Below are 22,177 nucleotides of genomic sequence, written 5' to 3'. Positions count from 1 at the left end.
TAAGACTTCTTGTAAGTGTAATGCATAGGAAAAATGCATAATCTCTATTTTGAGTACAAACTGAAAATATTTTTTGTTTCGACTTAAATTTTTAGGGACGTTATTCAGAGAGAAATAGTATCTCCTCAATTGGAGCGCTGGATCCTGATGCATCGTCCTTAGGAGATGAGGAGGTATACGATGACTCAGACCGTCTAGCTTCACCCCAAGGCGATAGCATGCCTGCAGTCGAGGCCAGAGGATGGGGCCTGAGACAGCCTAGTTTGGAAAGCCCTGGTAACCATGATGGGACACCTAGGCAGCAATTACAAGTCGGTAAGTGAAGCCTAGGACATCGTGCAAAGCATATATCTCACAGAATAATGCATTCGTTGGCATCTTCTTAACAACGTGGTATGAATTTGCATTTTGATAAACAATTTGAATTGTTTCTCAGTGTAATGTAACAAATTGCAATCTGAATTATACTGTAAAATTTTATTTGCCAAGTGTTATGATGCTAATCTTTATAAAAGTTCACAGGGCCTATTTTCAATTTTGAATCCGACCCATAAAAACAGTAACAGTTCCAAATATAAAACTGGCTTGATCCAATTAAACTGCAATGCAAATACAGTTTTTTTTTTTAAAAACTGAGACTACAAAACTGATTTCTGGCTACAGAAGTGTTCAGTGGAGATAGTTTTAACTTACATCATCGGACTGTGTCTGTCAGAAGTATACTGGGTTAAAGTGATCTATAGTAATCTAGGATCTACAGATAAGCCCTTCAATAGTGGTCAGCTGTAAAATGGTCTCATTTTTGAAACCTACCATAATAGGATGACTCAGTGTTCGCTTAAAAGCCTGGTAGGTGTTGGTTAGAATGTAACCTCAACCAAAAAAAATGTGAAATCGATCATTTTTAAAAGATGCTACTTCTAACCTCTCTGATTTGTTTTGTATTCAGGCAGTGCTCAGTCAACAAGTTCCAACTTTCCTTTGCCAGACAAATCAGATGTAGGATCTTCTCAATATACGAGCAGCACCAGTATCTTCCAAAACTATGCCATGGAGGTAAACTGAGCTCCTCACGCAGCTCTCTCAATTATCACCGATTCTGTTTAACAACAGCAGCTTGAACTTGTATTGGAAGAATAACTTGCATTTACAGCGCAGAAACAGGCCAGTCAGCCCAACTCCGTGCCGGTGTTTATGCTCCACATGAGCCTCCTCCCGCCTTATTTCATTTCTCCTTATCAGCATATCCTTCTATTCCTTATCTAGCTTCCGCTTAAATTCATCTTTGCTGTTTGCTTGAACTGCTCCATGTGGTAGGAAGTTCCACATTCTAGCCACTCTCTGGGTAAAGAAGTTTCTCCTAGATTCTTTATTGGATTTATTAGTGACTATCTTATATTTATGGCCCCTAGTTTTGGACCCACCCCCCACAAGTGGGAACATTTTCTCTGTCTACCGTATCAAACCCCTTCATAATTTTAAAGACCTCTATTAGGTCACCCCTCAATCTTTTCTTTTCTAGAGAAAATAGCCCCGGTCTGTTCAGTCTTTCCTGATAATTATAACCTCTCAGTGCTGGTATTATCCTTGTAAATCTTTTTTCTGCTAGTGCCTTTATATGTGCTTTTAATGCAATGAAACGTCCCAAGGTGCTACACGGGAGAGAAACACGGTAGTGAAAGATTTCAGAGAGTTGACTGAGGAACAGTTGAAAAGATGGGTTTTGAGGAGGATTTTAAAAGCAGGTACAGCAGTAATAAAGCAAATAGGTTAAGAAAGGAGCTCCAGAGGCTAGAACCTAGATGGCTGAAAGCTCTGCCCCTAACTGAGGAGCAGAGGGAGGGAAGGACGTACCGGAGACCAGAGTCAGTCGACTGTAGGGTGTGAGCAGGGATGTTGGGCCAGAGGTAACATGGGTCAAGACCATAGAGCAATTTGTAAAAGAGGGCAAGAATTTTGATGTGTTGGAGAAATCGGTGAAGATCAGCAATGCTTGGGTTTTGGTCAAGCAGGACCTGTTTGGATGCGTTGGAGTTTGCGTGGAGCTCTGGGTTAATTGTATCCATGTGATTTATATCAATTAATGTTAGTTGTATTCAGAGGGTGCATATCAGTTGGGGACTCTCTTCTATCCTTTTATGAGAGCTTATCTAGGGGGTGGACAGAGGGTGATGTGGATCTCTGTGAATAAAGGCTTAGAAGCAACTGAAGATCAGACTCTAATATTCTAACCATCACCACCTGGCTATCCAATTTATTACACTCGAGGCTGGTGAGAAGGGCATTGGAGAAGTATCAGATTGTCGTAAAAACCCATCTGGTTCACTGATGTCCTTTAGGGAAGGAAACCTGCCGTCCTTACCCGGTCTGGCCTATATGTGACTCCAGACCCACAGCAATGTGGTTGATTCTTAATTGCCCTCTGAAATGGCCCAGCAAGCCACTCAGTTGTAAAATCTCGCTTAAAAAAAGTCATCATAAGAATAAAACCGGACGGACCACCTGGCATCGGACACGACAAAGGCAAACCAAGCCCAGTTGACCCTGCAAAGTCCTCCTCGCTAACATCTGGGGACTTGTGCCAAAATTGGGAGAGCTGTCCCACAGACTAGTCAAGCAACAGCCTGACATAGCCATACTCACAGAATCATACCTTTCAGCCAATGTCTCAGACTCTTCCATCACCATCCCTAGGTATGTCCTGTCCCACCGGCAGGACAGACCGACCAGAGGTGGCGGTACAGTGATATACAGTCAGGAGGGAGTGGTCCTGGGAGTCCTCAACATTGACTCTGGACCCTATGAAATCTCATGGCATCAGGTCAAACATGGGCAAGGAAACCTTCTGCTGATTACCGCCTACTGCCCTCCCTCAGCTGATGAATCAGTCCTCCTCCATGTTGAACACCACTTGGAGGAAGCACTGAGGGTAGCAAGGGCACAGAATGTACTCTGGGTGGGGGATTTCAATGTCCATCACTAAGGTGGCTTGGTAGCACCACTACTGACCAAGCTGGCCGAGTCCTGAAGGACATAGCTGCCAGACTGGGCCAGCTGCAGGTGGTGAGCAAACCAACATAAGGGAAAAACTTACTTGTCCTCACCAATCTACCTGTCGCAAATGCATCTGTCCATGTCAGTATTGGTAGGAGTGACCACCGCACAGTCCTCGTGGAGACGAAGTCACGTCTTCGCACTGAGGACACCATCCAACGTGTTGTGTGGTACTATCACCGTGCTAAATGGGATAGATTCAGAACAGATCTAGCAGCTCAAAACTGGGCATCCATGAGGCGCTGTGGGCCATCAGCAGCAGCAGCATCGTATTCCAGCACAATCTGTAGCCTCATGGCCCGGCATATTCCTCACTCTACCATTACCAACAAGCCAGGGGATCAACCCTGGTTCAATGAGGAGTGTAGAAGAGCATGCCAGGAGCAGCACCAGGCGTACCTAAAATTGAGGTGCCAACCTGGTGAAGCTGCAACTCAGGACTACATGCATGCTAAACAGCGGAAGCAACATGCTATAGACAGAGCTAAACAATTCCACAACCAATGGATCAGATCAAAGCTCTGCAGTCCTGCCACATCCAGTCGTGAATGGTGGTGGACAATTAAACAACTAACGGGAGGAGGAGGCTCTGCAAACATCCAATTCCTCAATGATGGCGGAGTCCAGCACGTGAGTGCAAAAGACAAGGCTGAAGCGTTTGCAACCATCTTCAGCCAGAATTGCCGAGTGGATGATCCATTTCGGCCTCCTCCCGATATCCCCACCATCACAGAAGCCAATCTTCAGCCAATTCGATTCACTCCACGTGATATCAAGAAACGGCTGAGCACATTAGATACAGCAAAGGCTATGGGCCCTGACAACATCCTGGCTGCAGTGCTGAAGTCTTGTGCTCCAGAACTAGCCGCACCTCTAGCCAAGCTGTTCCAGTACAGCTACAACACTGGCAACTACCCGACAATGTGAAAAATTGCCCAGGTGTGTCCTGTCCACAAAAAGCAGGACAAATCCAATCCGGCCAATTACCGCCCCATCAGTCTACGCTCAATCATCAGCAAAGTGATGGAAGGTGACGTCGACAGTGCTATCAAGCGGCACTTACTCACCAATAACCTGCTTGCTGATGCTCGGTTTGGGTTCCGCCAGGACCGCTCGGCTCCAGACCTCATTACAGCCTTGGTCCAAACATGGACAAAAGAGTTGAATTCCAGAGGTGAGGTGAGAGTGACTGCCCTTGACACCAAGGCAGCATTTGATCGAGTGTGGCACCAAGGAGCCCCAGTAAAATTGAAGTCATTGGGATTCAGGGGGAAAACTCTCCAGTGGCTGGAGTCATACCTAGCACAAAGGAAGATGGTAGTGGTTGTTGGAGGCCAATCATCTCAGCCCCAGGACATTGCAGGAGTTCCTCAGGGCAGTGTCCTGGGCCCAACCATCTTCAGCTGCTTCATCAATGACCTTCCCTCCATCATAAGGTCAGAAATGGGGATGTTCGCTGATGATTGCACAATGTTCAGTTCCATTCGCAAGCCCTCAAATAATGAAGCAGTCTGAGCCCGCATGCAGCAAGACCTGGACAATATCCAGGCTTGGGCTGATAAGTGGAGAGTAACATTCGCGCCAGACAAGTGCCAGGCAATGACCATCTCCAACAAGAGAGAGTCTAACCACCTCCCCTTGACATTCAACGGCATTACCATCGCTGAATCCCCCACCATCAACTTCCTGGGGGTCACCATTGACCAGAAACTTAACTGGACCAGCCATATAAATACTGTGGCTACAAGAGCAGGTCAGAGGCTGGGTATTCTGCGGCGAGTGACTCACCTCCTGACTCCCCAAAGCCTTTCCACCATCTACAAGGCACAAGTCAGGAGTGTGATGGAATACTTTCCACTTGCCTGGATGAGTGCAGCTCCAACAACACTCAAGAAGCTCGACACCATCCAGGACAAAGCAGCCCGCTTGATTGGCGCCCCATCCACCACCCTAAACATTCACTCCCTTCACCACCGGCGCACAGTGGCTGCCGTGTGTACCATCCACAGGATGCACTACAGCACCTCCCAAACCCGCGACCTCTACCACCTAGAAGGACAAGAGCAGCAGGCACATGGGAACAACACCACCTGCACGTTCCCCTCCAAGTCACACACCATCCCGACTTGGAAATATATCGCCGTTCCTTCATCGTCGCTGGGTCAAAATCCTGGAACTCCCTTCTTAACAGCACTGTGGGAGAACCTTCACCACACGGACTGCAGCGGTTCAAGTCGGCGTCTCACCACCACCTTCTCAAGGGCAATTAGGGATGGGCAATAAATGCCGGCCTTGCCAGCGACGCCCACATCCCATGAACGAATAAAAAAAAGAGGAGGAAACTAAGAGAAATAGTTAATTTCTTTCAATTAGGAGAAAATGAATTTTTTTTAACCTAGAATTTCTGTCTGAGGAGCAGTTTGTTCCTTTAACAAAAATGTAACTCTAGGTGAGCCAAGTGTGTGATAATTATTGCAAGTAGTTATTGATATCAGGACCAGCATTTCATGTTGGCACTCTTCTACTGAACTTCATTCCATGAAATCACAATTGTTGGGAATTTGAAAGTCTTTTTTCTTCTTTGAAACAGAATTACAGAGAAAACGTGCTTATTGTTCATGTTGTTTCAGATTCTAATCTCCAGCTGTTCCCGATGTCGAACTTGTGACTCGCTGGTGTACGACGAGGAAATAATGGCTGGCTGGACAGCAGATGACTCTAACCTCAATACGACATGTCCATTTTGTGGCAATTTGTTCCTTCCTTTCCTGGGTATTGAAATCCGAGATCTACGAGGGCCTGGCAGGTAATTTGTTTATGGAACATGATGGTATAAAATGTGAATAAAAGAAGTACAACTCACTATTTAATTTTCTCTCGGAATTGTTTAAATATTTTCTTTTTGTTTTCTTTCTCGTCCCCGAGTCCAAGAATCATCTACCCTACTCCCCGTTGCTTGGAAGTAGGACATACCAGGTCACCTACATCTTCATAGGCTCCTTCAGTGTCACTCTGATTGTCAATAAAGGTGCTTGAGCAGTGTGAAAACTGCAAAGCCCTGCCCCCCCCCAGAGTTTCCTAGTTTGGGAGTCTTGAAAGATTCAGTGAAAGAGTTTGGTTTGCAACCTCTACTCAGTAAAAGGTAGCATTTGAACATGTGGTGCACAAATGCTATGGATATTCAGATGAAAAAGATCCAATTCAGTAATCTAATTTCAATTTATGAGCCTGACTTGTCGCAATGTGCTGTTCAGTTAGGATTTCTGGTAGGAAACACTCACTGTTCACACAATGAGATCAAAAAATTTATGAGGAAATTCAGCTTTAGCGTAGTGTTGGCCATTTGCAATCAGGAACTTTTAATGTCCTTCAAGGAAGGAAACCTGCCATCCCTACCCAGTCTGGTCCACACTACATCTTAATAGCCTCTGAAGTAGTTTACCTAGCCACTCAATTGTACAAACAATCACTTCAAGAAGAAGGGCCACTAGGGTTGAGCAATAAATATATCCTTGCCAATGTCCCCACATCCCGAGTATAAAAAAAAATTACCAGCCTTAAAATCCTGGGATACCAATGTCAGTCTGATGGCACGAGGCCAATTCATCAGCCAGTGCAGATGCATTTAGTCTTAGATACTTCCAGAAATGACACACAAATTCACTAGTTTATTTTTGGGATAACTCTCACAGTTCATTTATGATGTAGTGCTTTATTGTGTTTGGGAGAAGGTTTGTAGTGTGATACCTGTGTCACTGATGGGCCTCCGCGAGTGGGAGCTTCAGAGCCCAGTGTTGTTGTAGAATAAGCTCATGAGTTGAACTGAATCAAAGAAAGTCTTAACTGATGGCGTTTTCAGCATTTTAATTTCAGATTTGTTTTTTTTCTCCGAGTTTAAATTGACTGGCTTGTTAGTACTTGTTATTTAGGAAATAACCAAATACAAAAAAGATACACTTTAATGTTTTTAATTTATTTAGGTATTTTCTGAAATCCAGTGCTTCTGCAGAAAGTATGCAGAGTTTGCAGTCTGTACCATCCTGTCCAGGGACTAAGAACTTTGTGGTCTCCCCACCTGGTCCGGGTGTAATCGACGTTAGCAAGCCTCAGTCTCCATGTATTACAGTGCAAGAAGTTCCAAACAAACAAGGGTAAATATCATGACATGCTAAATCAGAGGTCTGGGCAGAGGATGTCCACCCATCCTGTCGGCCTTTCAGATTGGCACAGTGGAAACCAACTTGCGTTTCAGCTGTACCGTTTTGTGGCTGCAAGTTAAAGAGCTGTGTTTTCACACCTCTGCACTTCAACAAACTGCTTTCAGTTGCACAAGAGCAGATGTTTCCTCATTATTTCAGATACAAAAGAAAGTCAATAGTCAACAAGATAATAAGGGATTCAGATCTCTCAATCCAAGACTGATATAGCACTGGTTTAACGATGGTGATTTCATAGAACAGTAGAAAAGATACAGCACAGAAGGGGGCCATTCAGCCCATCGTGTCCGCGCCGGCTCGAAGAACAACCAGGTGCCCATTCTAATCCCACCTTCCAGCACCCAGTCCGTCGCCCTGCAGCTTACAGCACTTTAGGTGCAGGTCCAGGTACTTTTTAAAGAATTGAGGGTCCCTGCCTCTACCACCAATTCGGGCGGCGAATTCCATACACCCACCACCCTCTGGGTAAAAAAGTTTTTCCTCATGTCCCCTCTAATCCTTCCGCCAATCAGCTTAAATCTATGTCCTCTACTTCTTGAACTCTCTGCAAGGGAAACAGGTACTTCCTGTCTACTCTATCTGGGCCCCTCATAATTTTGTACACCTCAATCAAATCTCCCCTCAGCCTCCTCTGCTCCAAGGAAAACAACCCCAGTCTATCCAATCTCTACTCGTAAATGCAATTTTCAAGCCCTGGCAACATTCTTATAAATCTTCTCTGCACTCTCTCCAGAGCAATTGCTTCCTTCTGTAATGTGGTGACCAGAACTGCGCACAATACTCCAGCTGTGGCCTTACCAGCATTTTATACAGTTCCATCATTACATCCCTGCTTTTGTATTCTATACCTCGGCTAATAACGGAGAGCATTCCGTATGCCTTCTTCACAACCTTATCTACTTGTACTGCCACCTTCAGGGACCTGTTTACATGCACTCCAAGGTCTCACTTCCTCTACCCCTCTCAATATATTCCCATTTACTGCGTATTCCCTTTTACTGTTTGCCCTCCCTAAGTGCATTACCTCACACTTCTCCATTGAACTCCATTTGCCACTTTTCTGCCCACTCCACCAACCCATTGATATCTTCTTGGAGTCTACAGCTATCCTCTTCACTATCAACTACACGGCCAATTTTTGTGTCATCTGCAAATTTGCCAATCATGCCCCCTACATTCAAGTCCAAATCATTAATATATACCACAAACAGCAAGGGACCCAATACTGAGCCCTGTGGCACACCACTGGAAACGGATTTCCATTTGCAAAGACATCCATTGACTTTTTACCCTTTGTTTCCTGTTACTGAGCCAATTTTGGATCCAATTCGCCACATTTCCCTGTATCCCATGGGCTTGAAACCACGCTCAGCTGTCTGTTGCGTACTTTGTCTGCCCGTAAATTAAGAAATGACTCTGTGTTGGCTCTGTACTGGGAAGAACTCATGGATTGTAGCCTAATTATACTCCGTTAACTTTGATGTGGACTTGTCAGCATAGTGCTACGAAGATCCCCAGCCCACTTCACCACATTGCCCCTCTGCTTTAAGTAGCGACTGTAGAAAATTAAATACCCTGTACTTAGTCAAATAAGCTACATTGCCATTGCTATCGAACCACGTTATTTGTGCATTCGCAAGGAAAGAATGGAGAATTCTGTCGCACAGTTCCTCATGAAATTGATACTGTGTCACAGATAAATAAATGAGACAGAATGCAGAATGGTGCTTACTGTTGCAAATTCGAAGATTCAGCGTGGAAAAACTTCCCTAAGAACAATAACCAGTATATTAGTGTAATGCTAAAGAAATCAGAGGAAACTGAGCAGAAAATAGTTAACATTTGCACGTGTACAAACCTTCAGAATGAGTACAATACCACGAGATGTATAGTGAGAGTAGAACAGCTCAGTTTGAATTCAGCTTGGAAAGTGGGAGGAATCCTGTGGCCTGGCTTATTTGATGGGGGCAGGGAGAGATGAAGACTTTGCGAGTGAGCAGAAAAAAGAAAGACTTGCATATCTGTAATGCCTTTCACAACCTCAGGGCATCCCAAAGCACTTTACAGCCAATGAAGTGCTTTTGAAGTGTTGTCACAGTTGTAATGTAATAAATATTACAAGTGGGAAGTCAATGTGAACCCCATCTGGTTTTAAGTGAGAGGGAAGCACCCTAGTTATTATTAAACAGAGGGTATAGGGAAATTATTTTAACGAATGCGTCCTCCCCACATTGAAGGGTAATAATCTGGTTTTTAATGCTAGCACGCTAAGTACAATCATTTCCCGGCCAAATGTTACCTAGAAATAACAGCAGATTTTAGAAGTCAGCATTTTTGTAAAATATAGATTTTGTTGTAACTTTTCCGACTTTATTTAGGTTGAATTACTAAATAAATTATTTAAATCACACGTAGAACAAAAAATTGTCAATTGATGCTTTTGGACAGCTTGTTGAAACCTTGATTCTCGAGCCCGATAACATTTGTATAGAAATGTTTACACATTCATCAGGATTAAACTGTAATTCGATTTTTATGAGAATTTCATGTGCCTATTTCTTTTTTGCCAGAAGTGTCCAGCCTTCGTCAGCAAGATGCATTCAGATCCCTTCGGAGAGATGGCACAGGATCAGTGAGCCCATTTCCTTGGGGCACCCAATTGCGAGAAGCATCAGTGCATTTGGCTCTGTAGCCGAGGAGGCTGGCACTCGCAGACATATTCACACTGTTCCAACAGGCAGCCTACCAACAAACCTCAATGATTCAACGGTATGTGGCTTAATGTAAGGGTGAGAAAAAGGGACAAGACCTATGTCATTTCTAAAGTCTTTGGAGATTCAGATAGAAAGCTAACTATAGAATGACCCAGTTTTATTTTGTTTCTACTTTTCCATCTTTTCATATTGGAGTTGCGTATGATTCACAGCTGCATGCAGGATAATTGGGATTGAGTGGGTTCAGTAAAGGGAAAGGAATGTCTACTGGAAGTACTTTTTGTTCAAAGCCCTCCCCATGTTTTTGTGGCACACTACAAAGTCAAACTCCATGCTGGTTGGAAAATTGACGTTTCAAGTATCAGTCAAAATTCTCCTAATCTGTTAAAGAGGAATACTTAGTACTCCCAACAGACTTTCCTTCCCCTTTAAACAATAGATTTTGAGGAAGCTTTAAATGTATGTATTTGAGTAATTATTGATGCACTTTCCAATATGGCATAATTAGTGAGTGGGAGCCCCTGAGGGCAGGTTAAAATGGAAGGTCAGGGTTGAGGAATCACTCATGGTGATTCTTTCCGCAAGTTCACTGGTTCATCATTCGTGCATTTGCAAATCGAAAGAGAAAGTGTAGAAGGCCACCTATGTCAATTATTCTACTGAAAGTACTCATTGCGTTTGCTTTTATTTTAATACTCATGACTTATTTTTGGAATTTATTCCTTGTTTTAATTTTAAGACAGTCTGAGTCACCGTCCTTATGGAAAAAAAACTCACCGCCATTGTTATTTATTTTTCTAGGATCCATTAGGCTTGGAATGGCAATTATCTAATCCTGATCCTATAACGGTTCCATACTTGAGCCCCTTGGTGTTGTGGAAAGAGCTGGAAAGTTTGCTTGAGAATGAAGGTGATCAAGTGATATGCATGGCGACATTTGTGGATCACCATCCAATAGTATTCTGGAATTTGGTGTGGTATTTCCGCCGCATTGATCTGCCCACCAATTTACCAGGACTCATACTAACTTCAGAACACTGCAACAAGGGTGTGACGGTAAGGCAATGGCGTGGAAAGCGACTTCAGTGATGTCACTAGGCTCATTTAGAGACTTGCATAATTTTTCCTCTCGCAATCGGTGGTGTGAGCCAATGCGCTTTAATACTGCGCGGCACTGTTAATTCAAATTGTTCCCACCACCACCACCATTAGTAGACCTGTAACCAGCAGTTCTTCATCCTGCTGCTACACAGCTCAAAATGTTTTTCCTCCGATGTAACCCAAGTTTGTACGGACAAAGTCTGTAATTGGACAAATGGGTTAGTGGGCCATGGTCCAAAAAAAAATCATGCTTTACTAAAATTTTATTGACAACAGAAGACTATAAATTAAAAGTGCAGACCAACAACCAGCTGCTTATTAAGGTGAACACCTAAAGTTGACATCTAAAACAGCTGAGACATGTTACTACCTGAATCCAGTTTATTACATTTATCATAGAATGATACAGCACAGAAGGAGGCCATTCAGCCCATCATGCCTGTGCCAGCTCTTTGAAACAGCTGACCAAATGAGTCCCTCTCATTTTCTGCCTCTTTGGAAGGTGCAGACTGGTGCCAGTAGCCCACCAGTCCTTCACTCAGGTGGTAACTCGTCATACGAACGTGACAATGTTGGCAAGCTAAACGACAATGGAAGGCATCACAACTAAGCCCAATTCTGTTGTCATCCACCACCCACTCAGAGGCTTTTCAGCAGCCATCACGGGAAAGAACTTAAGTAGAATTTGCATTTATATAGTGCTTATCACACTCCTCAGGAACATCCCAAAATGATTAATATACAATGAATTACATTGTGCATTGTATGAATCTGGCACTAATTTTCACACAGTGAAGTCCCATAAACAGCATTGAGATGAATGCAAAGTTAATCCGATTTTGGTGCTGTTGGTTCAGGAAGGGATACTGATCAGGATGTATGTTGAGCTCAGGCTATGAAAGATAGAATTGCTCCACTTACAAATTTGTTAATCCTTCATCGTCGCTGGGTCAAAATCCTGGAACTCCCTACCTAAAGCACCTTCACCACACGGACTGCAGCGGTTGAAGAAGGCGGCTCACCGCCACCTTCTCGAGGGCAATTAGGGATGGGCAGTAAATGCTGGCCTTGCCAGCGACGCCCACATCACATGAACGAATAAAAAAAAAATCCCTTTGTGTAGCCGTGTCCCAGCTCATAATCTCCAGAGATTGCTGTTTTATTTAGCATAATTAATTAGTATAGTTTTCAGTGTATGTTTTCCCTGAGCTGAGAACTGTTTCTCGTACTGCTGTTGAATCTCTTACATATAGTAACAGTACTGTATTTTACAGATCCCTCGGAGCTGGATGTCAGAAGACAGTAAACATGTTCTAATTCAGATGCTGTGGGACAATCTGAAGTTGCATCAAGATCCCAGCCAGCCTTTCTATATCCTCTGGAATGCTAAGAGTGAGTGGAAGATCATGTTTAACAGATAATGTCTTGAGATTGTATCAGGAAAAAGGAACTAGTAAAAAAAACAGTAATAATGAGGTCATTGTTCATTTGATCGCAGAATTACATAACTGAAATATTGTTGAAATTATGAGATTGCTGAAGTATTCTGTGTAGGTGGTAGTATGTACTGATATTAACTCGGTTCCCTAACTGGGTGTGATCACCCCTCCCTACCAATTTTAAACTTTTTTTTAAAAGGGCTTGCTGCTGATGAGAATTTTTTAAAATCATCAAATATGCAGCTGGAACTAATTGTATTTCCATGCTTTTGTCACCTCCAGACTCGACTATTCCAATGCTCTCCTGGCCAGCCTCCCATTCTCCACTCTCCGTAAACTTAAGCTCATCCAAAACTCTGCTGCCCGTATCCTAACTCAAACCAAATCACTCACCCATCACCCTTGTGCTCGCTGACCTACATTGGCTCCCGGTCCGGCAACACCTCACATTAAAAATTCTCACCCCCATGGTCAAATCTCTCCGTTACCTGTCCCCTCTCTATCTCTGTAACCTCCTCTAGCCCTACAACCCACGAAAACTTTGTGTTCCTCTAACTCTGGCATTTTGTGCATCCCCAATTTGCTTTGCCCCACCATTGATGGCTGTGCCTTCAGCCGTCTAGGCTATAAGCTCTGGAATTCCCTCCCTAATCTCCTCCCCCCCCCCCCCCCCCACCCCCTTCCCATCTTGTAAGGCCCTCCCTAAAACCTACCTTTGACCAGGCTTTTAGTCGCCCCTCCTCATAGCTCCTTCTTTGGCTCGGTGTCAATTTTTGACTGATTACGCGTTTGCGAATTGCCTTGAGACATTTTCTTAAGTTGAAGGTGCTCTATAAATGCAAGTTGTTGATTGTATAATGTGCATCACAGCATATGTAAGTTTGCTTGCCAAGACTTGAGCTTAATTCTCAATGTTTTATGGGCTTTTCAGTATCTTTCGGTTTATGGAATGTTTTGTGTGGGGGGCAGTATGTAAATGCAGTTCTAGTTGAATCTCTGCATTAGCTGTAATCATCATCCAACACTAAAACACAGTCTAAATACAAAATCTTGCTTGTGTCGAACCCTGAGTTCCCAAACATTGAAGATCTTTGGATGGTGAATGATGAGACCATCTTCATCATATGCCTTGCATGCAATATTTTTGACGACTCAGACACTTCCAAAGCACTGCAGTAAACTCCTCTGCTATTTGGTTAATCTTTAAGGTTTTGATTTCAGAGATTTAACGTTAACCGTTTGCTTTTCGTTTTAATGTCACAAATTTGATTTTGTTGCCGACAGCTTCACACTGATGAGAATGGCAAATGTCTTTTAACTTTAATTTAACTACTGCTTGGTTGCCTTCTTGCAGACTGGGAGAGTTGGAGCTTCAGGCATTTGAGAAGTTTTTTTTACATTTTGCTGTTGAGGAATCTGAGTCGCAAAACCAGCAGCAGGCTCTGTGCTTCAGTCAACATTGTTCAGTTACTCTGGAAAAATAGTTGGGGGTTTCTATCCTCACCTAAAAATCTGCTCGAGTTCCTGAACACCACGATTACTTTATCTGGGCCAAGCAGTCGGGGGAGTTAGAGTAAGATTAGAGAGTAGGTCACATTCACAGCCTATCAATTGGGAAATAATGCCTGGTGCCTGTGAATGTAAAGGAATTGTGTATAAAAGAGGTGAAGTTAAAGTGTGACTAAGCAGCAGCTTGAGTGTAGTTGGTTTCTGAAGTCCATTTGTTCTTAATGCAGCTAACAGAACTTTCTCTGTGTTCACAGGTCTTAATTACACTCTTTTATTTGAGAGTGAGTGTCAAATTTGTTCTTCATCTTTTGTCAGCACTAATTCCATTTACTTATTATCTTTTAAATAGAAGTTTCATTACTTTTAGATAAAATGCCTGCAAGTCATTATTTTTCTGTTGATTTTATTGCTTAACTGCAGTGTTTTTTCTTATTTAATAATGAAATCTGTGCCACTAAGTGTGAATTACTGTGTTTCTAATTTCTTTACCATCTACTGCTTTTAAACTGCACAGATTTTGTAAATGTATAGTGTGAATGTTCCAAAATACAAGCCTTCTATAAATCCAACTTTGTATAGAATATTATGAAAATATTCAACTTTTGCCAGCCTGCCAGGGACTGTTTAACCCCCCCCATCAGCCAGTGTCTGTAATAGCTTGTGCACTGTGCAACAAGTCACCTCACATTTCAATCTGTGTACGGACTGCAAAACAGAATTTTAATGATTCTTAAACTTTACACATGTTCAAAATGATTCATTTTGAAATTAATACGAATGAATTTTTTTCACTTGCAGCTAAGAAACATCCCCTTGTTCACTCTCTGCGAGATGAAGGCCAGTTATTTAACAAAGATTTTCTAGATAGCGTTGTGAAGAGTATTCAGATGAATGACATCTATAAGCCAATGAGTCAGATTCTGGAGGTGCTGAGCACTCAACCAAATTTTAAAAGGCAACGGTAAGCAAGGTGACTTTTCTGAATAGACCTATTATATAATAATCACAGAGTATACTTTGTTTATTGTTTCAAGCATCTCAATTCAGTGAATTTTATTTCAAGCATTAATCCTCGTAAATTCTGAATTGGTTCGGACTTGACCAGTTGCTAAGTTGAGACTTGGACGAACTCGAAGACCTGGGCAATAGATGGGTGCATGGGATCCATGTCTTAATCCCCATCTGCAGCTGTCCTCCTTCTGTAGTCTTCCATTCTGTCAAGTGTGGGCTTTTATCATTACTTACCTTGAGGACCATGAAGCTGAGCTAAACAGAAACAGCAAATGAAAAAATTTAGAGCTGATGCTCAGTTGGTTAAGTCAGCGTGTAACTGACTAAACACTAAAAGGCTGGTTTTACAAGATGTGCTGTAGGCTTTGGATAATTTCAATTTCTAGCTATTTTTAAAAAATGTATATTTATTTTATTTCTTCTTTGAAGGAGTTTATACAGAGAGATTCTGTTCCTCTCACTTGTGGCACTTGGGAAGGACAACATTGATATAGGTAAAGTTTCTTACAATGTTTAAAATTTTTCCTAACTGATCATTCCGAACTGGAAGAATCCAGTGCCCTGGTATCCCACTGGGACAAAAGCTTAGCAGTACTCATAGTGTAAAAGTTATAGATTCCTGGCTGTTCATTGTGTACACAGGACAATCCTTTTATAATGTGCTGACCTGATTAGTCTAGGTTAACTGATGTGTGTCAGAACTTGGGAAGAACCGTCACTGCCTGTCAGTGCACCCAAGAAGATACTTCTAAGTTTTATTCCTCAGTCAGATAAATAACCTCTAAAGTAGACTATTTAGTCATAAATAAACTGAGATAAAACACCAGACTACTGGCAACAATCTCTGATTAACAGTTTGTTTCACTAGCTCAGGCCCATGGAGAGTAAAATGATTCCGGCTATGGTCACAGTGTGGCTAATTTACCCATATTTCCTTCAATTCCTTTTAGTTTAAGTGAAGAGCTATGCCGACACACTAATCTTCCCATTCAATTTAACCAGTAAAACATGCATTACTTTCAATGTGTTGGTTTTGGAGAAAACAGCTTTTGTCTACCCATGTTGCGTATAAGTGGAGCGCACTAAGTTACATGAGGTGCCATGAATGCCACAAGTTATTTACTGATAAAACTCTCTCTTCGCGATGTCTCCCTGTGACAGGGCAATTACCTGCCCAGCAAAAACTTTGCATTGCGGGGTGTTTCTGCTGTCCCAACCTTTCCCACTCTGTCTCCTCTCCCTCCCCGGGTTCTGGTGGAGGGGCACATGTGATCAGTCAGTTGGTCCCTGCGTGACCCTCTGAGGGGGCATTTTGTCAGCCGGTGCAGCTCGCTGCTTCATTCTGCCAGAGACAAACGCTCATCTCAAAGATTTAGCCTTTCATTCTAGTTACACAGCAAATGGCTCAGTAAATCTGTTGCTTAAAACCAGTAAAGCTACAAGAAAATTTCATTTTAAATGAGTGACCAGGATTGTATATATTATTTATATCAAACTGCAAAATAAGTTGTAAAAAATCATGTTCATTTTAAATATTTTTGCTTCATTCTTCACGTTTCCTTTCTTTAATGTGTTAATATGCATTGTTTCTACTACTGACATTCTGTATTTTAATAGATGCATTTGACCGAGAGTATAAGATGGCATATGATCAGCTAACCCCCAGCCAGGTGAAGCTGACCCATAATTGTGACCGGCCTCCCAGCTCTGGAGTTATGGAGTGTCGCAGGATCTTCGGTGAACCCTACCTCTAGGAATCCTGATTGATATTACCATCACTGTAGGGTGACGTCACTGATGTGTAACTACCACAGTGCGCCTCGTGCATTGAAAGTTCAATACCCGGTGTCTCCAAATATAATGTCATTAAATTGTGGTAACTTCTAAAACTTCATCAACAAAAGCAAAATACTGTGGATGCTGGAAATCTGAAATAAAAACAGAAAACTTTGGAAGTACTCAATAGGTCAGGTAGCATCTATGGAGAGAGAAACAGAATTAACGTTTCAAGTCGATGACCTTTCGTCTAAAACTTCTCGGTGGTTAAAAGACAGGGAATTGTACAGGAAATATATTAAAATTGAAAGCTATGTAAATATAATTAAATGGTATTTTAAATAGTTTTGTATTATATAGTGCTACTGGGTCAGGTTAACAAGAAAGATTGCATAGACAATGGAGAGCTCAGCACTTCAGAATATGCTGCTACTGTGTACATAATGGCCCTGGTTACCATTGTATCTCATCAAGTCTGTTACCCGTATGTTCCTTTTTAGAAGTACTTTCAATCTGAATTGTATAAATGTTCATAGAAGAGGTATGTGTAGCAGAGGCACTTTGCGTAAAAGTGACATGTTTTTCACATAAAAATGTACTTTTCAGTATTTGTATATTTAAATAATGAAATCTTTTGATGCTATCTACCTTTATAATTATATATACTTATATGATGCAGCTTTAAAGTATGCTTGATACATATATAATGTGGTGCAATATGTTCCTTTTAGAAGTTGCTTTGCAGTTTTTGAGGTACCCAGCCATCAGATAGAGAGATATGATACATCACATTAGACCTTTTGAGTCCCTGTTCTGAAAGGGAGAGGAAGAGGCAATCCAGCAAAAAGGCCTTGGGGGCTGTATTGTTTTAAGGTCAGAGAGACATGTTGTCTGTTTAAAATATATTTGTTCAGTACTAGTTGAAAAGAAGTTGATTGAGATCAAAGATAATGTGTGTGTAGACTCTCATTTTTTGTTTAAAAATCAGTTTCCTATGGGAAAGTTAAATTGTATTTATTAGCTTATTAAATAACACTTTTTGAATTATCTGTTACTGTCGGATTTGTGACTTTGAAAACCAAACTGTGATGTCTAATAGAATATTTTTATGCTGCAGTGTTTTTATTTAACATCTTGGCAACGTTGTATGACACGGTAGGGTTTTGTGTACTTTAGTTAGATCTTCACAAAGGCAAAAGGTCGAAGGGTTTGGGGTTTGACTCTTGATGTGGTTTCTGTAAAATAAAGAATTTTATATAAAAAGACTTCTAAACCTGCCCTCTTCCAAAAAAAAACTGATGGAACGCAGCCAAGGTACATTAGCAGAGGCTTATTAATTAATACAGACCAACCACCTGCAGTTGCCTCACACAAATAGAATTTTAAAGCTTGGTCTGTCTGAAAGAACATGACTTTAAATGGAAACTGTGTTCATCTCCATAGCTCCATATTCCTATAGGTTATTAAAAAGAGATATCTTGCTCCTTTTTTATCACCTGTTCCTACTGCATTTGGTGTTAGCCTTAGCTCAATGATAGCACTCTTGCCTCTGAGTCGGAGAGTTGTGGATTCAAGCCTCACTCCTGAGACTTGAGCACAAAATCTAGGCTGTACCAGGACCAACTGTAGTCGGCACATTAGGTAAGACTGATCACTTCATGTACACAAGGCCAACGCATCGCTGATATTTATTAGAATGTTGTACCTTATGACTATATTCAATTTATTGTTGTGTTTGTTAATTCAGTCATGTTTGACCTATATAGGATGAAAAAAGACCAAGGTACATCTAGTTCACCTTTTACCATACTGGTAGTCACATGGTAGTATGATAATGGAGTTGATGACTAATCATAACAATCAATCTCTATCAGTGAGTCTACAACAGACATGAGGTGAGGAAAACCCCAGTGGTGAAGAGCTTTGGGAACAATAGGCCCTCCCAAGCATGCTACACTTACCACATGTCATTCTCAAATCACTCGTATACTATATCACAAAGACATTATTTTCTAAAAGAAATGTATCTCATTTGCATTTGAATGAATTGATACTAGCTCCACCCCCTCACTAGGAAGCCTGTTCCATAGATTGACCACTCACTCATTGAAATATCGTTCCTGCAGATTAGTTTTCAGTTTCAAGTGCAGGCCATGTCCTCTGGTTCTACTGTTTTGGACATGGTGAAATAGCTTATTGTGGTCATTGTCATAATAAATATCACCATTATTTGTGATTCAGTCTCCATTTCCTGGACACGTGATGTAATGGGCTTTAGCCTTATCATTCAAACTGCTGAATCTACACATTAAGTTGTATTGGCAACATTTCTAACTTATTCATACAAACTGTTCTGCTGAATGATGTGATGAGTTCAACAGCTATTGTGAGGACCATGTCTTCTGTCGAAATCGGTGACTTGAGCAGAATGGTTTCTTGAGAGGAGGAAGCGCAGCAGAATTCTTTCAATAGGACTGAAGGTACATGGTCAATAATTGTAACCTTTTATACATTTTATAGTAAGAGTCCATTGTGATACTATTAGAGATATGGATTGGAAATTAATATTGACTGGAAAACAGTTTGTGGTGAAGTTGATAATTACCACAGTAGCCAGAGTAATTACACTATGGTGCATTCTGCAAACATTGCTGCTTAAAAAGATCTTGGTGCCCAGAGCCTGAGGCGCTCCCACTGGTGCCCAGGTGAAGAATCTCATTAGTACTCTGCATGCACTTGACTAATTAAACCTCAGCAGCTACCAATACCTCTGTGCAAATTTCACGATAGATATCATTTAAGTTGCCACCATCATCCAGTTTCTACAGAATAAGTTATCCATTTTTTTAAAAAAAATCAATGGGTATATGAATAGTATTTGAAACAAAAGAACTTTACTCATTACAGCTTCACATGAAGTTCTTTCTTGATTTAAAGTTTTTTTTACATTTCTTTACCATGCTGGTGCTTTGGTGAAAGAATTTGAGGTGGAACATGTCATTCTTTTTGGAGCTGTAAGTTAAAAACATTTTTAAATCTTGGTGAATTAGTCTCTGTGACGTGCAAAGATAAGACCATATAGCTCAACAATTGCAAAGTATGTTGGGCTTGAACTGATTTATATGGGAGTGATGTCTTCAGTTATATTTCTGATATTAGAGTCACCAATGTTGACAGGATACAGGCAATAGAGTTTAGGATGAGCGGAAGTTTACAGGCGGAGGTTGGGAGGCCTGACAGGAGAGCATTGGAATAGTTGACTGTGGAGGTGACAAAGGCATGGACAAGGGTTCAGCAGCTGCCGGGCTATTGGAGGGGAGGCAGCAATGTTATAGAAGTGGCATTTGTGGTTTGGAACGTGGCAAAACAAGAAATCACAAAGTTTCTCAACAGCACAATCACAGATTTCTAGGTGCAAATTATTGTTATGGAGAAAGTTTTATGGGCAAGTTTACATAGGAAGTTTCCAGTATAAATTTATAATAGAAATACATAAATATGACTTTAAAATGGGGACTATTATGTCTGTGCCCCCTAGTCCACACTAGCCTGGCTTCACCTGAAGAGTGCACTTGGTCTTAATTCTCCATGTGCATCACCACTGGAGATCAACTAGTGTGTCTGCACATATGGTCAATAGTTAATTTGTTCAGTGTCTGATCACTAAGTGGCTCTGTGGAGCAAGCTTCTCTCTCTCCCAACTCCATCACCATCTTGTATTTAAAAAAACACACTTATTAACTGACCATTGACAATGCCACAGGCAATTTACCAGTGATTTAATAAATCGTTTGAAAATATGAAACATTTTTATTACAAGAAAACAGCCCAATCATTCTGTCCATCTCTTTCACTTTAAATACTGCCTTCTTCAACCACACAATACATTCAACATTTTAAATGCAACTGAAAACCAGTTTAATCTTAGAACAAAATGTGCAGTGAACTCTTGAAATTTCATTACACACACACAATATAAAATTCTGTTACTGCATTAGTTTTATGAAACATGGATCAGATGGTATGGTCGATGTGCTGTTTCTCACTTTTAAAATATTAATTCAATAAATGCAAGTCAAAAAAACAATTTTAAACACTAAAGTGCCTTGTTTTTATCCTGAGTTGTTACAAAGTATGCTGATTGATTGCTGTGCTGAGTAACTCTGTAACTAAGAGAATATTCAGTCATCGCTCCAGTCTTTCCCAGCACCGCATAAACCATCGGCCAATAATACTTTAACTAACAGTTTCTCAGCCCTCTGATGCAGTTTCATACAGATTCCATATACATTTCCATTACTGCCCTACCCCAAACAATAATACTACAAAGACCCTATTGGCTGGCGTGCTGTATTTTAGAATGATTCTATGATTTCTCTAGATAGAGGGAACATAGGAAGATTTCCTATGTTTATGGCTGGCAATAGCACAGAGCAATCAGATGAAGCCTTCTCCCATGTTGGTACCATAACTTCATAAAGTCTCAGTGGTAGGATCTGTCTGACTCACTTAACACAGAACTATCCAAGTTTTCTAGTTCTTGCTCAAGTTGGCTTGCTGACACTCGCACTGCAGCTAAAAGCCTTCTCTTTGATCACACCTCAGTCTCAATCATGTCAGATAAAAGAATTCGTTAGGGTACATACAGAGAAACTACTTCCTTTGGTGGGGGAATCCAGAACAAGGGGGCATCATCTCAAAATTAGAGCCAGGCCATTGATGAGTGAAATCAGGAAGCACTTTTTCACACAAAGGGTAGTGGAAATCTGGAACTCTTTCTCCACCCCCCGCCCCACCCCAAAAAAGGCTGTGGATGCTGGGGGTCAATTGAAATTTTTAAGACTGAGATAGACAGGTAAAGGTATCAAGGGATATGGAGTTAAGATGCATATCAGCCATGATCTAATTGAATGGTGGAACAGGCTCAAGGGGCTGAATGGTGTACTCCTGTTCCTATGTTCCAATTAGGCTATTTAAAATATATTTTGAAATAGAAATAGGGAGCAGTAAAGTCTAGAATAACATACAGCAGCTTCTGAGACATGATGAAACATTCAGTAGTAATGCAAGTCAATGCTGAAAATGTTTTGTTCATACAATAGGAAGTGAGACACAATAACTGTGAACAATGTAATGATGTTTACACATAGCAGTAATCTTTCACTTTATTTATGTATAAAAATAGTTTATAGCATGTTTAAAGGGGTTGGTGCCGCCTTAAAAAATGAGAGCACCATCTCCATGAGACGAGTTTCAATCAATATGGTGTTTCATTAAGTAGGTTGGAATAATTTAAGGGGGGGGGGAGAAATTATACAATTTGTGTGCAGATTTGGAGAGAGGGAGATGAACCCTG

The 22,177-nt window shown here is 41.4% G+C and overlaps 1 protein-coding gene across 6 annotated transcripts in view; it reads left to right on the top strand.

Moving 5' to 3' along the window:
* dennd4a (DENN/MADD domain containing 4A) overlaps window positions 1–17,865 on the top strand; it is a 113,988-nt gene extending 96,123 nt beyond the window's left edge. For 3 of the 6 annotated variants that reach the window (XM_067971256.1, XM_067971259.1, XM_067971255.1), the window contains 11 exons: window positions 96–315; window positions 950–1,056; window positions 5,685–5,860; window positions 7,035–7,205; window positions 9,842–10,040; window positions 10,787–11,041; window positions 12,361–12,478; window positions 14,289–14,315; window positions 14,833–14,995; window positions 15,475–15,539; window positions 16,663–17,865. In XM_067971256.1, coding sequence (XP_067827357.1) covers window positions 96–315; window positions 950–1,056; window positions 5,685–5,860; window positions 7,035–7,205; window positions 9,842–10,040; window positions 10,787–11,041; window positions 12,361–12,478; window positions 14,289–14,315; window positions 14,833–14,995; window positions 15,475–15,539; window positions 16,663–16,799 — 1,638 coding nt within the window. In that variant the 3' untranslated portion in view covers window positions 16,800–17,865. The remainder of the gene's footprint in view (window positions 1–95; window positions 316–949; window positions 1,057–5,684; window positions 5,861–7,034; window positions 7,206–9,841; window positions 10,041–10,786; window positions 11,042–12,360; window positions 12,479–14,288; window positions 14,316–14,832; window positions 14,996–15,474; window positions 15,540–16,662) is intronic. The other 3 variants (XM_067971260.1, XM_067971258.1, XM_067971257.1) reach the window with 2 other exon arrangements.
* The last annotated feature ends 4,312 nt before the right edge of the window (window positions 17,866–22,177 follow it).

This window comes from Heptranchias perlo, chromosome 34 (genome assembly GCF_035084215.1).
Source record: "Heptranchias perlo isolate sHepPer1 chromosome 34, sHepPer1.hap1, whole genome shotgun sequence".
NCBI lineage: Eukaryota > Metazoa > Chordata > Chondrichthyes > Hexanchiformes > Hexanchidae > Heptranchias > Heptranchias perlo.
The sequence above is the reverse complement of the archived record's forward strand: the minus strand, read 5'-3'. Positions and strand labels throughout refer to the sequence as shown.